General features: G+C 45.2%; 2 protein-coding genes across 3 annotated transcripts in view; both read right to left on the bottom strand.

Annotated features, from left to right (window-relative positions):
- Positions 1-16,127, bottom strand: part of LOC116788859 (maestro heat-like repeat-containing protein family member 6) — a 946,858-nt gene that overhangs the window by 151,639 nt on the left and 779,092 nt on the right. The gene's annotated exons all lie outside the window — the stretch shown is intronic.
- The window catches only part of MAP4K5 (mitogen-activated protein kinase kinase kinase kinase 5), a 57,751-nt gene that overhangs the window by 3,220 nt on the left and 38,404 nt on the right, over positions 1-16,127 (bottom strand). The window contains exons 15-33 of one of the 2 annotated variants that reach the window (XM_032692043.1): positions 15,641-15,699; positions 15,178-15,242; positions 12,619-12,663; positions 11,601-11,643; positions 10,811-11,021; positions 10,235-10,332; positions 10,093-10,134; positions 9,254-9,338; positions 9,029-9,108; positions 7,171-7,231; positions 6,312-6,314; positions 6,107-6,221; positions 5,915-5,973; positions 4,736-4,839; positions 4,195-4,372; positions 2,894-2,962; positions 2,381-2,473; positions 1,692-1,762; positions 1,412-1,467 (exon numbers count right to left, since the gene is read on the bottom strand). In XM_032692043.1, coding sequence (XP_032547934.1) covers positions 1,412-1,467; positions 1,692-1,762; positions 2,381-2,473; positions 2,894-2,962; positions 4,195-4,372; positions 4,736-4,839; positions 5,915-5,973; positions 6,107-6,221; positions 6,312-6,314; positions 7,171-7,231; positions 9,029-9,108; positions 9,254-9,338; positions 10,093-10,134; positions 10,235-10,332; positions 10,811-11,021; positions 11,601-11,643; positions 12,619-12,663; positions 15,178-15,242; positions 15,641-15,699 — 1,537 coding nt within the window. The remainder of the gene's footprint in view (positions 1-1,411; positions 1,468-1,691; positions 1,763-2,380; positions 2,474-2,893; positions 2,963-4,194; positions 4,373-4,735; positions 4,840-5,914; positions 5,974-6,106; positions 6,222-6,311; positions 6,315-7,170; positions 7,232-9,028; positions 9,109-9,253; positions 9,339-10,092; positions 10,135-10,234; positions 10,333-10,810; positions 11,022-11,600; positions 11,644-12,618; positions 12,664-15,177; positions 15,243-15,640; positions 15,700-16,127) is intronic. The other variant, XM_032692044.1, reaches the window with a different exon arrangement.

The following is a 16,127-nucleotide window of genomic DNA, read 5'->3' as shown; positions in this document are numbered from 1 at the left end:
AGGAATTTAGTGGCAAAAGGTAAAGCACGTGGCGTGAGGAGCAAACTCCCAGGTTTCTCCACCTGGAGGTTCTCCCAAATATCGTGGGTGTTTCATTCCTTAAAGCAGTTCCCTTGTTTTGCAGCATCACTTCTGATAAAATCCCTACGATGTTATAAATAGTGGAAGGCGTCCCTGCCATGGAACTGGATGATCATTAAGGTCCCTTCCAACCCAAACCATTCCATGATTCCATGATCCCATCATCTGTGGCCCGAGCATGTTTATCCCTCCCACATCTTGTGATGAGTATCAGCCACTAACCCAAACAATTCTCCTCCATCCTAAATATTTACCCCCGGTGGGTTCACAGGGATCACTCAACCCCATCTCTGCCTGTGTCCTGCTGGATCATGTTCCTGTGGGCTGCTCTGGAAAATGAGTCTCCCCCTGTCTTGGCACACACTGACCACTGTCCCATCCCATGCTGGACCTTGACCATCAGCTGATGTGGTTGGGCCTTTGCCCTCCCTTCTCCCTCCCAAATGCCTGCATTTCTCTGCACCAGTTCCTAGGAAAATATCCTGTTGTTTTTAGGATTACACTTCTCTCTACTTTCTCTTTCCCTCAAGAGTTTTCAAATGAAGTCTCCTAACTCCCTCTGTCCCTGATCTGCACCTCTGCACCCGACCAGTTCCAGAGTGATCCAAGGCAGAAAGGTGCTACCACATCCCATTGCTGGAATGGCAGGAAAGAATCCTGCTCCAGCTGAACAGAGATGGAAAATACAAACCAAGGGGTTTGGCAGTTCAAAAGCCATATGGATCAGGGATTTAAGACCAGGAGGTGTTCAAGGCCAGGTTGGATGGGGCTTGGAACAACCTGGTCCAGTGGAAGGTGTCCCTGCCCATGGCAGGGAGGCGGAACAAGATGAGCTTTAAGGTCCCTTCCATCCCAAACCATTCTGGGATTCTGTGATTGGAACTGATTTCTGGATTAATTCCTATCTACTCCTACATTTAGCACTGAACCCACAAGCGCACATGTCCAACCCAGAGACTGGGGCAGCTGCTGCTCAGGTTCCAAACCTGGAGGCAGCTGCACCTTCTTCCCACCTCTGGAATCAGCTGGATATTATGGATAATGATTGAATTTAGCCCACTGTGATTAAAATCTGTGTGTGTTCTAGTTTGCCCTGCTATTTCAAGATCAGCAGAGATTATTTTTAACTAACTAGCTGCCAAGATAATTCACATTTCCCCAGGAAAATCCGAGCCAGGAGCAGGCTTTTCCAGGCATCCAAGGGCATCTCTCATCTGTCCCTGTCACCTGCTGCCTTACAGACAAGTGGGCTGGAAGCCAGTTCCAGCTGGGAACTAGAAAAGCTGGTTTAAATAAAACAAAAGGTTTCTGTTTCTTCGGGGTGATTTACCTGTCTGACCCCAGCAAGCGGAAAACCCTGGTTTCATCGGATATCTCCTGGGTCACCTGGAGAAAAATGGAGATGTTTAGATCTGAAATTTATTGGCCTGAGTCAGAAGGAAAATAAAATTCAAATGCAGCTTGGTGCAAACCACAGGAGAAACAGATAAATTGATCTTGGAGCACAAGCATTGCCAGCAGGGAAGGAGCGAGAGGAGCCAAAGGATCGAGTGGTAAATAAGGAACAGGAATAAATTAAACCTTCCTGGAGACACTGGGAGATCACTTACTTCATCTGACTTAAAGCTCTTGCCCTGCATTCCATGTTTCCAGAAGGCCAGCACGCTGTCCTGAAGGCACACTGCAAAGGAAAAACACAATTCACACCCTATTCCCTGGGTCTTTGTACCCCTAATGATTCTGGAGAAAACTCCAGGAAGGGTGTAAACACAATTCCAACTACATATTTGAATTACTGTATTGACTTTAAAATATAACTATTTTTAATACATATATATATATTCAAAATGGAATTATTATATTTACTTCAAAATAGATGTATGAAAAATGGGAGGAGTTTTCCATTCAGGGACAGAGGGAGCACAGAACTCCCAGCTCTGAGTGATTTAATTCTATAATTCCAAGAGTTTATTACAGCACAAACACTTGTCTGACAACCACAATTCAAGTTTTGGAAGCAAAGTCTCCTGTCCTCTGATAATTTAAAGACAGCAGCTTGTCCTCTAAGAATTAGACTGAAATATTATGATCCTGACTACTAAAAAATGGCTGTGCTACACTTTAAATAAAATCCCAACTTTCAGAAGACTAACACAAATTTATGTATTACTAAAACACTTTCTCCTCCCTGAATTTTTTTCTCAGTTCTGTGGAAATGACCAGAAACCAGCCAGTCTTTCAACACTCACCCCTGTGAGTTCTTCAACCCCGAGAGACAAGACAGAAGCAAATCACTCACCCACTGACTCGATGCAGAAATCAAAGCTCAGCTCAGAGGCCAATTTCTTGCTTGACTTCAGTTTCCCTTGTAAATTCACTATTTTCACAAATTCTCGAGAGAAACAGAAAAATAAGTATTAAAACCCACTGCTGAAAAGGATTCAAGTAAGAGATACTAATTTAATCTTTCAGGCACAAAGAAATACCCCAAGTTAACATCTATGGTATTTGCCTAAAATGGACCCAAGAGCATCTTTCTCTCAAAATAAATATAAAAAACTTTTTTGTGCACTTGGCATGTTTTTTAGACTCTACTGACAGAATGATTCACATATGAGGAGAGAAAGTGGAAAGACAAGACTCAAAATGAAATCCCACTTATCCAAACTGTAGCTTATTTGGAAATATCACCACACAGATCAGTAGTGAAGGGGGAAAAATTAACTTGTGGGTAGAGTTCAGCTCGACAACTGTGGCAAAACAAGTTTTGCACGAGGTGCAGGAAGTTTTCCAAGAGAATTGTGTTACTCACTGTCCAGGCAGACCAGGACAGTGTCCCTTTCCAGCTGTGTCACGTGAATGGCATCCAACTGCTGATTGCCTGAGGAAAAACAGAGCAGATTATTTTATACACATAAAAGACTGATCTCAGCCTCCTCTCACCAAAGCTACAGCCTTTTCACTGTGCTGTTTGTTACTCTGAATTATTTTTAAGGCTCCAAGATCCCAGAATTTTCTGGAAGGAGGACAAACCCCTCAGTTCAAAGTAGGTATTTCATATAAAAGCACTACTTTGACTGGATAAAATATGTTTTATGCTACAGTTCAGCACAGCTTCCTTCATAGGGAGGCACCATAATGAACAAAAGGAACCATCAAGGGAATCCTCACTCCTAAAAAAAGGCTCCTTTCCCATAAATCCACATCTGGAAAGATTATTGTGCTGATACTAAGCTAAATTTAATAGGATTTCATAGCTTTTTTTTCTGGTTTTTATTAATGAAGTTGTTGGTACAGCTTTAAAGGTAAGAAAGGATATCCAACAAGGGCAGCTGAGAAAAGCAGATGCAAAATATCAACCAGGTTGTGAAGATAATCCTTGCTTACTAAAAGCCAGCTGAAGATGACAAACCTCCCCCAAGGGCTGGAGGATGGACAAGAATTCATTTCTGGATTCTTTACACAGGAAAGGAGGGGAAAGAGCAGGAAGACTGATCCCGGGCAACAGTGTGGAACCACAAAGGGGAACCCGATCAGCAGGGTCTGGTTAGTGTTTAAGGAGAGTTAGAAAACAAAAGGTGTGTCTGAAGTGGAAGCTTTTTAACAAGGACAGTTTATACTGAGGTGGGTGAGTCAGCATAAGAACACAGAGCAGCATGGAATTATAGAAGTGTTGGAAATGGAAGTGACCTTAAAGCTCATCTCATTTCAACCCCCTGCCATGGGCAGGGACACCTTCCACTAGCCCAGGTTGCTCCAAGCCCATCCAGCCTGGCCTTGGACACTTCCAGGGATCCAGGAGCAGCCACAGCTTCCCTGGACAACCTGTGCCAGGGCCTCCTCACCCTCCCAGCCAAGAATTCCTTCCCAGTATCCCATCTAACCCTGCTCAGTGTCAGTTTGAACCCATTCCCCCCTTGTTCTGTTACTCCAGGCCGTTGTCCAAAGTCCCTCTCCACCTTTCTTGCAGGTTCCCCTTCAGGTTCTAAAAAACTGGGATCTGCTCTGGGTAGAGAAGCTGCCAAGCCTAAAGCTTTTCCAAATGACTCCTGAGGAGTCATATCCAACATTCCCAGAGAATCCAGGGGCTGGGAGGTGGTCAGACAGCCTCACCTGCCCCGATCTCCGTGAACCACGAGGACGCCGAGTTCAGGTTGATTGTCTCAAACTGCACGACCTGGTTTGGCTCCGAGCCCTTGCTGATGGCCACACACACCATGGGATACTCCTGCTCCGGGATCACCAGCATCTCAAACACATTCAGGGGGCTTGGCAGGGGGAAATCAAAGTGCTGAGGAAAAAAAACCAAACAACCAAACCATAATCAGGCAGTTGTAAGTTTGATTTTACAGTGAAACAAATCTACAGTAACATGCACAAAGTATAAACACACAGAATGTTTCACTGCATGAACATCAGGCTGGGCAGAGGTGGATGGTGTTCTGCTGTTGTGAGTGCTGGGCTTGATCCAGCACTTAAATGACTTTTAAATGACTTCCATGACTTCAGTCACAAGGTTTTCTGAGTCAAAACGTGTCAAGTCAGATTTTTCAAGTGCTCACAACCCACCGGGACGTACTTTCCATGACAAACTCTGGAAAGGTTATTTCAACAACTGTATAATTATTAAACTAAACTACAAGTAAATCCTTACCTTTATTAACATGAATTTCTGCATTGGCTCATACCACTGGAGTAGAACAATTCCAGACTGCAACGCACCACAAAGGTACTTATGGCCTGTGTATGGATTTCGTACTGTAAAAAATAAAACAAACAAAAAAAACCCCCTGAAAACAGTAATTTTAAAGTCCTGGAAGTTCAATGCATAGTTAGAAAAAACCTCTACACAGGTACCTTTGCAAATAAGTCAAGAAATAGCATTATAAAAACATATCAAAGAATGATTAGGGTCGGAAGGGGCCTTAAAGATCATCTCATTCCACCAGTTTCCCACTAGTTGCCATTCCAATATCCACAGTGATTAATATTGAGCTACACTCCAGATAAATTCCATTGTAATTAATAACCAGCAGCATCCTTGGAGTCCCAGCTCAGAGCCCACACAGTGAGTGGGCAGAAAAGCTGTGACTCCTCTCCGTGGGGCTGGGTGAGCTGGGTCAGGTTGGGATTGAAATCAAACAACTCCCAGGCAGAAAAAATGGGAAGCTCATAACTCCTGGGGGGCTCTGACTGGTTTGGGGGAGTTTTTTTAAGCTCAGCTGGATACAGGACAAGGGTGACTTGAGGAATCACTTGTAAATGTGTTGTGGACACTTTATATGAGCTAAACAGGATCTCCAAGTGGCAAAGTACCACCTTATATTAATTTTTAAGGGTGTGAAGGTACAACTGGAAGATGTGGCACTTGGGGACATGGGTCAGTGGTGGGCTGGGCAGTGCTGAGGGAATGGTTGGGCCTGGTGATCTTAAGGGCCTTTTCCAAACTAAGTTAATCTAAAATTGTATATAAGACCTGGCCTTGGACACTGTCAGGGATCCAGGGGCAGCCACAGCTTCTCTGGGAAACCTGTGCCAGGGCCTCCCCACCCTCACAGCCAAAAATTCCTTCCCAAAATCCCATCTAACCCTGCCCTGGCAGTGGGAAGCCATTCCTGGTTGTCCTGTCACTCAATGCCCTTGTCCCAAGTCCCTCTCCAGCTCTCCTGGAGCCCCTTTAGGCCCTGGAAGGGGCTCTGAGGTCTCTGTGGATCCTTCTTTTCTCCAGGCTGAACAATCCCAACTCAGCCTTTTTTCTGAACAAAGAACTAAGTTTATTATTCAGACATGCCATGGCCAGGAAAATAAACAGCAAAGCTGAACACCTGCTCACCTATACAGCATTTGTGGCATCCTTTTGTGTCAGGGATCTTGGTGGTTAAGGCAAATTTCCTGGAATAATAATCACCAAAAAGTTCATCAGCAAGAGATGTCAAGGCCCTTCATGCACCAAACTCAACAGCACCAACAGCATTTATGGTTATTTTCACTTATTAATAACTGTCTATAAGTGAGAGGTTTGTACCTTGGTAATATTTTGTCAGGAAATCTGTGGGTTTGAATATGAGCAGCTAATCCTGTTTTTTTGGCTTGTTCAAACAAAGCTATTAAATTATGGGAGTAGAGCTGGAACGTTTTCCCTGGAAGAGAGAAAAGCACAGTCGACATCAACAGCCACCCCTCCAGTGGAGAACTGCACCATTTAGGAAAAGGTAGGTAGGGAAAATTACCTTCTGGAAACGTGGAGCACGAGCAGCAGGGAGGCCAAGTCCAGGTAGGAAGAAAATAAAAGAAGGCAACAATAATAATGAATAGAGAATGAATATTGAACTTAGAGCTCATTTCAGTTATGTAAACATTTTTAGAAGGCTGTAATTATACAACAATTGATATCAGGATATTTTCTTTATCTATAAATCAATAGAAATGTTGTTACACAAACCCTGCATGTTTAAAGGCACAGTCCTACAATCAGTCTCCACTCCACAGTGCCTGTTTCCTATTTGGAATATCCTATTCCAGGACAACTGATTGTCTGAGAATCAGTATTTCCAAGTAGCAACATTGCTGGATCAGCAGCACTTCACAGTCACTTCACCTCCTTCAAATTTACACAGATTTTGTTTTAGAATCCCAGGATGGTTTGGTTTGGAAGGGACATTAAAGATCATCCAGTCTCAACTCTCTGCCATGGGCAGGGACACCTTCCACTAGCCCAGGTTGCTCCAAGCCCCGTCCAACCTGGCCTTGGACACTTCCAGGGATACAGGGGCAGCCACAGCTCCTCTGGGCAACCTGTGCCAGGGCCTACCCACCCTCACAGCCAAGAATTCCTTCCCAGTATTCCACCCAACCCTGCCCTCTGGCAGTGGGAAGCCATTCCTGGTTGTCCTGTCCCTCCATCCCTTGTCCCCAGTCCCTCTCCAGCTCTCTTGGAGCCCCTTTAGGCTCTGGAAGGGGCTCTGAGGTCTCCCTGGAGCCTTCCCTTCTCCAGGTTGATCAAACAACATTGTACTGAATCATGACTTTATTTATTTATAATTCCCCTTTATTTATAATTTTAATAATTTCCCCTCTCTTTATACCTACCTGACAAGGACATCAAGGTGTTGTTGATAACATACAACCAGGTGCATTTTCGGGGAAATAACTGATAAAAGAAAACATTTCCATTAATAGAAACACACAGGAATTTCCAACCATCATTTCTCTGCCTGCTCCACCTCCACCACCATTCCTGCAGGGATCCACACTGGAGAAAGTCCCAGCTTCCCTTTAATTGCCTGTTTTGGACCCTCTGTGTTTTTTGGGATGTACCTGCCTGGCTATATGTGTTAAGAGGCTGCTCTGTGCACAGACAGACCGTGAAAGATTGGGACTGAATTTTATCCCAGTGGGAAGAAGTTACTCACAGGGCAGCTGCTCTGGATTTGAGGAGATTTTAAAGTTAAGAATGGACTCTTGAAAAGGGAATTGTGATAAAAATGATGGCAAACAATGGCCTTCAGGAGTCTCACAGAAGAAGGGGCAAGGATGACAAGAGAAGGGCAGAGGTTTTGTTGTAGAAATTTCTGATAAGAAAAAAAGGACTTCAAATGATTAAGCTGTTTTGAAAGGAAAAAAGGCCCCTGCCAGTGCCTAAAGGGGCTCCAGGAGAGCTGGAGAGGGACTGGGGACAAGGGATGGAGGAACAGGACAACCAGGAATGGCTTCCCACTGCCAGAGGGCAGGGAGAGATGGGATACTGGAAAGAATTTTTGGCTGTGAAGGTGGTGAGGCCCTGGCACAGGTTGCTCAGAGAAGCTGTGGCTGCCCCTGGATCCCTGGAAGTGTCCAAGGCCAGGTTGGATGGGGCTTGGAGCAACCTGGGATAGGGGAGGTGTCCCTGCCCATGGCAGGAGGTGGAATGAGATGATCTTCCAAATCCTTTCCAACCCAAACCATTCCATGATTCTGTGATATGATTCCATAACACAGACTTTGTCCTCTGTGCCACTTCCACAAGCAAAATAAGAAAATATGGGGTAGAAGAATCTCAGAAAGAAAAGGTACAACTGGCTGGACATAAACTCAAAGTATCTCTCAGCAATTTGCTATTTAATAGAATAGATCTGGGTCTATTCAGTATTTTCACTGAAAAACTAAAAATGGAATAAAAAATATACTTCTGGAATTGGGAGATATTAACCTTGGAGAGACAGCCAAGCACTTTGGAGGATTCCATTACAATTAGAAGCTGGATAAGCAGCTCAAAATGTGCATTTGGAGGGGAGAAAATGAAATGAATAAATGAAAATGTGGAAACAAGTGGTGGGGCAGAAGCCTCTGGGATCTGAGGTGGGTCACACCTGAGCTCTGCCAGCTGGGAATGCTCTCATGGAAAAGGAAACCTTCATTTTGGCATGCACTGAAGGGTCTCCCTACCCACCACTGGCACAGCCAAAACCTTTCAAGGTGATATAAAAAAGCTCTGTGGAAGAGCCCAGAGAAGCCTGTTAGGTAAAATAAATTAGGAAAGCATACATGGAAAGAGATTCCAAGAACATCCTGCTACTCCTGACCCTAAAGAAGCAAATTTAACCCCATGAATAGATGAAGTGGCTTTGGAAAGGGTCAGAGAGCCCAGGAAAAGTTTACTGGGGATAACAACAGCAGCTGAAGTGAATGGGTGAGGGCTTTGGTAGCATCCAGAGGAGCTGCAATGTGCCATCTAGTGGGGATGGGGTGGAGGGAGAAAGCGCAGGGAATCAGTTCTCCAAGGAGAAGGAAGATCTGGCAGCAACATTAAATTCAGGTAGGTCGAGGAACTATTAATTTTCAGACTTCCCTTGCTGGCTTTGATGTGAATCAGTTTAATCCACAGAGCCTTTTCCTTCCAATGCCAAGAACTTCATTGCTCCATAACATCCCCAAATCTGTTCTGTGTGTTCAATCCCCCAAAACTCACCTGTTCCATTGTTGCCTCGTGAAGTTCATTCAAATTCAAAGTATAGATCCCTTCTTCTGTGCCAAAGATGATGTACTGGTCTGAAAAGTGGAGAGAAATGGATTATTTCCTAAGCTCATCACCGGGTTTAAAAGACAAACCCAAAATAACTTTACAAATTGATAACTTCCCAAGCTTTGGCAACACAACAGGCAGGTTTCAAACACAATCCTAAAATAAGTTCACCTTTAGTATCTGGATGTATCCACGATGTTGCACAGTTGATCTTCAAAGGACAACCATCAAAGACTTTGGAAAAACAGGCTCCCATCTGAAAGACACCAAAACTGAAACCTGAAACGAATTTAGAGCATAAGGAGTTTATTTTCTGGCACCTGGCCACTCACACACACCCCTGCAGACACCACTGCTCTCCCTTTCCACACACAGACTTCCCCTAAAATGCTTGGATGCAAAACGCTGGGACCTCTCCCAAAAGCTACAGCCTTCCAAAGCTTTTTGTAGACTTCAAACACATTAAGAAATGTAAAAAAAGGGGTCAAAATTATATCAACAACTTCAAGTACCTACTGGCAAGAACAATATACCCTGGAGGGATTGGAAAGCCGTGTGGATGTGGCACTTGGGGACGTGGGTTAGTGGTGGCCTTGGCAGTGCTGGGAATAGTTGGATTCAACCTTAAAGGGCTTTTCCAGCCCAAATTATTCTATAATTGTACTTATGAATATTAAATGCTTAAATAAATGGCACAATAAAGGGAAAACAAGCAGGAATTGAAGCAGTGACCCCCTCCCATCACCACCACCTTTTCCCACTTCTCTTCCTAAGCAGAGATCACGACTCAGGGAACCAGGGAAGCCTCCAACCCTCCACATCCAGACTGAATAGTGACAGGAAGGGTTTAAAAAGAGGGAACAGATATTGTGTGTTCAGCACAGGAGAAATAACTGGCTGTGAGGTGCAGAAAATCCCCCCAGATGAGCTGGTGCCTTATTCCAGCAAAAACCTTCTGACACTGGAGAGAGGAGGTTCTGATAACTCCCAGTGCAAACGGGATTTCTTACCAGCACCTTCGGGGTCGGAGGCAAACCATTGATGGCTGGTTTCTGTGGGAAGAAACAAAGATCATAAAACACCTCCCACACATGCTGACACAAAATCAGCCTGCTGACATAGCGAGCTCAGCCCCAGAGCCACAATACCTACAGGGAAATCTCTTTTCTCCTTTTTCCGTGGGAGCTGAGGGATTTGTCCGGATCCTTCCACGTTTTCCTCGATGAGTTTCAGCATCCCATTCCCATTGCCTGCAGAGAAGCCCAGACACCTTTTGTAGCTTATTTGACCCAGTGGAACAGAAAATCTCTTCTCCCCTGTGCCCAGCAGGAGTGGAGAAGTGAGCTCTGACACTTCCATATCCACATCCCAGGTAGCTGAAACCTTCCCAGGACAACTGGCTGCTCTTGTCCGTGCTAAGTTACACACTTTCCATCATCCAAACAGTCCCTGGGCCAAATTCCACTGAGAATAAAGCTGTGGCATTCATTGTTTTTCTCCTGTTCCTGCAGGCCACACATTAATGGGATTGGCTGGCTCAGGGTCCTTGTTTTGGGAAGAACGTTCCCACCATGTGTCACGGCTCTAATAGGAACCAACACACAGGGAAAAAGGAAAGCTGCCCCTCACGATCAGTTGTGTTAAAAAAATATCTCTGAAAACAGCTGGCTCTGGAAGCAATTCCTTCTCCAGGATGCCAGTCACCTTCAGGAAAGGTCAGGCATTTACCCAGGTCACTGTATCTGGCTGTGAGCAATCCAGGGCTGCTGATGCTGCTGGTCATTCCAATGGGGTTGGAATCAGCCTGAGGCCCACAAACTGGGATACTCTGTCTCCTGTGGGCTGGTGGGGCTCTGTTCTGTGGGTCTGGGAAATGTTTTATTGTCTGGTATCTCTCATCATCCGGGAGGTTTTCCTCGGGATAACTGTTTATTCTCGGCTGCAAGAAACCAGAGGTGATGGTTACTTGGGAAATACAAGGAATTGGGGATGGCACCTGGGAAGCACAAACTTCAGGCAAGTTTCATTCAAGTCAGACTTTCTACATTAAAAAAAATATCAGCCTTTGAAACTTTTGGGCATCACAAAAGCTCTCTAGTGTCCAGTGACAGCACCCAGGGAAGGGCTGGAGCTGTGCCAGGGCAGGGTCAGGTTGGATCTCAGGACAAGGTTCTTCCCCCAGAGGGTGGTTGGCACTGCCCAGGCTCCCCAGGGCAGTGGGCACGGCCCCAAGGCTGTCAGAGCTCCAGGAGGGTTTGGACAACTCTCTCAGGGACAGGGTGGGATTGTTGGGGTGTCCTGTGCAGGGCCAGGAGTTGGATTGGATGGTCCTTGGGGGTCCCTTCCAACTCGGCACATTCTATGATTCTATAAAATAAAGACAACTGACAGCAGAATAATTTCAGAGGTGTTCCTCCCTGATGGAAAATCAGAGGCAAAATGCAGAACAGGAGGCCATCCCAGGCTGCCCAAGTTTTAGGGTTTGCTGCCTAAACCCCTTAAATCCCACATCTCTCACCTTGGGAGGCAGCGGAGGTGGCCCCGCTCGCTTTAGTGTCGACCTGCAATGGAAAGGGCAGTTGTTGGCTCAGTTAAACCAAAACCAGAATGAAAACCAGAACTACTTGAGAAGACAGACTGGAAATAAGATCAACTAGAGGCAAAGAAGAGGCAGATCAGAGCTTTGCACACATGGGGTTAAACTGGAAGTCCAAGAGCAGGGGAAAAGCACATTAATCTCGTTAGAAGTCTTTGTTTGGGATGAACTCGTGTTCTTTCATAAATGCCAATGTTACTTGTTACAGAGCATTCTGTGGGGAAGGAGATTTGGAGTTAGTAAATAAATATACATTCAAAAACTGGATCTCAGGCTAGAGAGGAACTTTGGACAAGGGATGGAGGGACAGGACAAGGGGGAATGGATTCCCACTGCCAGAGGGAAGGGCAAGATGGGATATTGGGAAGGAATTCTTGGCTGGGAGGGTGGGGAGGCCCTGGCACAGGTTGCCCAGGGAAGCTGTGGCTACCCCTGGATCCCTGGAAGTGTCCAAGGCCAGGCTGGATGGGGCTTGGAGCAATCTGGTCTAGTGGAAGGTGTCCCTGCCCATGGCAGGGGGTGGCACAGGATGAGCTTCAAGGTCCCTTCCAATCCAAACCATTCTGGAATGCTGGGATTCCAGTTTGCAGCCTTCACTCTGAATCAGACAAACCTTTGGGCACCAGAGGAGCTGCACCAGAGCTCTGCAGGATTATCTGCACGTCCTGTCCCAGCCAGGCCTGGCTCATGGCTGATGGATTAATCAACATAAAAATCTGCTTTAGAGTATCAGGCACTTCCATATGGACTCTAAGATAACTTCAGGAAGCAGAGCAAGGAGGGAAAGCGTGGCTTTGGACATTCCCCTGGGGATCAGGGAAGGAGTGAAGCTTGGAGAGCAGCCAGCCCTCAGTTAATGGTGAGTGGTAAAGCTGCTGCAGCATTTTGAGGGGAGAGGTTTTGGAGCAAACACAACTGTGCAGGAAGGAGATCCACTCACTCTTCAACATCTTCACTCCCATCGCCAAATTTTGTGAGCAGTCCCCTAAGGTAAAATATTTATACAATTAAGAGCTCTGCTCTAAGGTGCAACTAACCCCATCCCTGATGCCACTGAGTTTCACAACAGCCCTTTCCAAAACAAACATTTCTCTTATTCAGCCCTTTTTCCATTCAGTTTGGTCCTTTCCTTCCCCTCACCCCCCAAAAATCGCTGGATCTCTCCTCCACACCAGACACCATCAGCTTTCTTATCCCTACCTGCTATTTTAAATATTATTGACATGTCTAACAACAGTACAACATAAAAGAAGAAAAAAACAACAGAGGAAGTTACTGGGAGACAAATGGAGAAAAGCCTTTTAAAGGGAAGTTTCCATATATATATATATACAAAAGACACAGACTGTTTCCCACTACAATGGGAATTCTTGTTTCAAAGCTACCCCAGGGACAGCAAAAAAAAGGAATTGTGACTAGAGGATCAAAGCAGCACTGAAAATATAACCTTGAAACTACCAAAAAAACTGATAAAATTTTGCAAAATGGCGATTTTCAAGTCGGGTCTTTAAAAGGTAAAGATCAAGAAAACCCAGTAAAGTTTGGATTAATATAAAATTTCCCTGCAAGTCACTTCTGAGGGAAAGCAGCAACTGCCAACAGGAACTACTAAAAAATTTAAAAGAGAAAAAGTCTTTCATTTTGAAAGGTTCTTGCTGCCCAGAGAAGCTGTGGCTGCCCCTTCCCTGTAAGTGTTCCAGATTTGACAGGGTTTGGAGCAACCTGGGATAGTGGAAAGGGCTGGGATGAAATGGGATTTAAGATCCCTTCCAACCCAAGCCATTCTGAGATTTTATGAGAATCTTAAATAAAAAACACCTCCATAATGCAAAAAGTTTATACAAAAAAAGGAATTTTAAAATGCCACATTGAGAAAAACAAGGAATAAGTTTGATCAGCAGGTAACACATCCTGGTATTCCCCCTTTCCAGTCAAGTAATTCCTGAGCTGAAGATCAGTCACCACTCACTCCATAAAAGCCAAAGGCCATGAAAAGCAAGGACCACCCCCCCAGCAAACATCCTCTCTGGACATCCCTGGGATTACTCAGAGTTGCTGGGACAGAGGAGTTATGCATTTCCTGTTTATCTTTCCAGCTGGAAGTGGTTTCCAAGTAAGCAGCACGGATTCACCATCCAGAACTGTCCTGCCTGTCCTCCTCCCAACGCTGAATCCGTGTCCATGTACTCATTTATAGCCCTGGAAAGGTTTGCTGTGGCCACTGGAAAGGTTTGCTGTGGCCACAGTTATTGTGCTTTAACACAGCCTGGCACAGGCAAAGCCACAGGAACAGAATCAAGTCACTGAGTCCCTTTGCCAGGGGGAGCTTCCCCTCCCTCCCTCCCTCGCTGCTCCTCGACCCTGCAAATTCCAGCTGTCTGCAGAAAATCCAGGCTTCAGCTCATCAGGGTCACACAAACAACCCCAGAGAGGGAGGAAGGGGAGGAAAAGAGTCCCTGGCTTTCCTGGGCAGGGAGAGGCAGAGCCCAGAGCCCCCCAAATGCCTCCTACAACGAGACTGGGAACAAAAAACCAGGTTGAACTTCAAAAGATTCAAATCCTGGCACACTCCACACCCCCATGAGCTTTCCAGGGGGCTGTAGTGTCAGCTGACAGCTTATGCAAGACTTTATCTGCAAAAAAACAAGCCAAAGAAATCCACTGTCTGCTGCTCAGCTCCAAATAAAGATGGAAAACAGGCTCTTTTAGCTGAGCAATTATTTCAGCCCAAACAGCACCCTTCCCTATGCCTGTGCATCACTTGGCATCACTGAACTTCCACACTCCTCACTGCAAATCCAGGGAGTGCCTTTAAAGGCAGGATCCCCTGTTTTGCAGCAAAAGGAAGGTACATTCATAATAAATTCAATCCCAACTTGGACAGAGTTGTGCTCCTGTACTTCAGACCTGCTTTATCCAGGGGGAGATCAGCCACAGCACATCTTTGCCCAAAACACTTCACCCCAAAACACCCCATGAGTGAATTACAGATCCCACTGATCACACCCCTGGAGCAGGAGGAGCTGTGCAGTTGGACTGTTGGTAGAACTAAACCTTCAGAGCTGGCCTCTCCTTCCCTTTCTCGAGCTCAGGGCTGTGAACAGGCCTTGTCACAGGATGTCACAACCACAGCCAGGGCTCAGAAGAGAAGTGTGAGGCCAGAGCAGGATCCTGAACTCAGCCCTTTGCAAGGTCACCAGCTCTGCCTCAGCAAATCAGCTGTGGCTGTGTTATGTCAGAGTCCTGCTCATGCATTTATACTTCACTTGCCACCTACAAACTTCAAACAAGCTTCTGTTGGTGCTTAAAAGAGATTAAAACTCATCCTCCAAGAGAACTGACCAACCATCTGCAGAAGGAGAACTTCACGCTGGGTAACATCTCCTTAATTCATGAATATTAAAGTCCATCAGGGCTTATGGTTTGATTTTTCCACCACAATTTCAGTGTAATTTCACATCAAGTGACAGAAATAAAAGCTGGTTTTATCTGTACTTACTTGCTGCTTCCACCATCAACAAAAGGATTCCAGTGTGAAGCAAAGTCACTGCCAGCTGCCACAACCTGGAGATGCAGAAATTGCCATTTTTTAACCCCCCTTGTCAAACTAAAGTACCTTATCCACCGCAAACAAAAAGGCCTGGGAGGTTCCCCAGCCCTGCAGAACGATCCAGAAGCAGTAAAATCAAATTCCAAAGTGAGACAACATTTTACAATCTCTGAAGCAATTTTTCTTCTTCTTAGGCTTCAAAGCAGCAGCTGGAAGTGGTGGAATGTCAGGATCGAGTAACAGGAAAGCAAAAATTTATGGTGAAAACTCAGTAAGGATCACTTAGGGAACCTAAAACAGGGAACTTAGGGAACTTAAAAGACATTTTTCCAGCAAGCTGCTTAAGAGCTGAACCATAAAACAGTGAAGACACTGTGATTTTAATAAATTAAGTTAAAAGTAAACTTCTTACCATTTCATCCCGAGCTTCTGTTTCTTTCCGAAGAGGGGGCTCAAATTGCAGCTTATCAACTGCAAAACATCACATTTTCATAATTAACACACACAACATTGCACTAGGGCTCTTTCAGTGCTTACTACAGTGAAATGCATGTTGTAACAGATCTAAGTACTGTGTACACAACATTTAATTTGCCCGTAAAACATCAGCCTTGTTGTCTGAATGCTTAAATCTGCACACACGAAACCCACAAGAAAGCCCAAAGGTAAATACCAAGTCACTATATGAAGGCACGCTCAACTGTAACTATTTTAACCACGTGCCACTTTTAAATGCATGTGAAAGAGAAGAAAGAAACAGCAAGTCTCCCAGAAGTGTGATGGACGTGATGCAGAGGAGCCACAAAAGACTTCTGTCCAAACCTGGAGGAAACCCAGTTCTACCCTCAAAATTTCAACTTAAGTTAAGTGCATTAATATTAATTTGGGGGTTGAAAAGC

Source organism: Chiroxiphia lanceolata, chromosome 6, assembly GCF_009829145.1.
Source record: "Chiroxiphia lanceolata isolate bChiLan1 chromosome 6, bChiLan1.pri, whole genome shotgun sequence".
NCBI classification, from domain to species: Eukaryota; Metazoa; Chordata; class Aves; order Passeriformes; family Pipridae; genus Chiroxiphia; species Chiroxiphia lanceolata.
The sequence above is the reverse complement of the archived record's forward strand: the minus strand, read 5'-3'. Positions and strand labels throughout refer to the sequence as shown.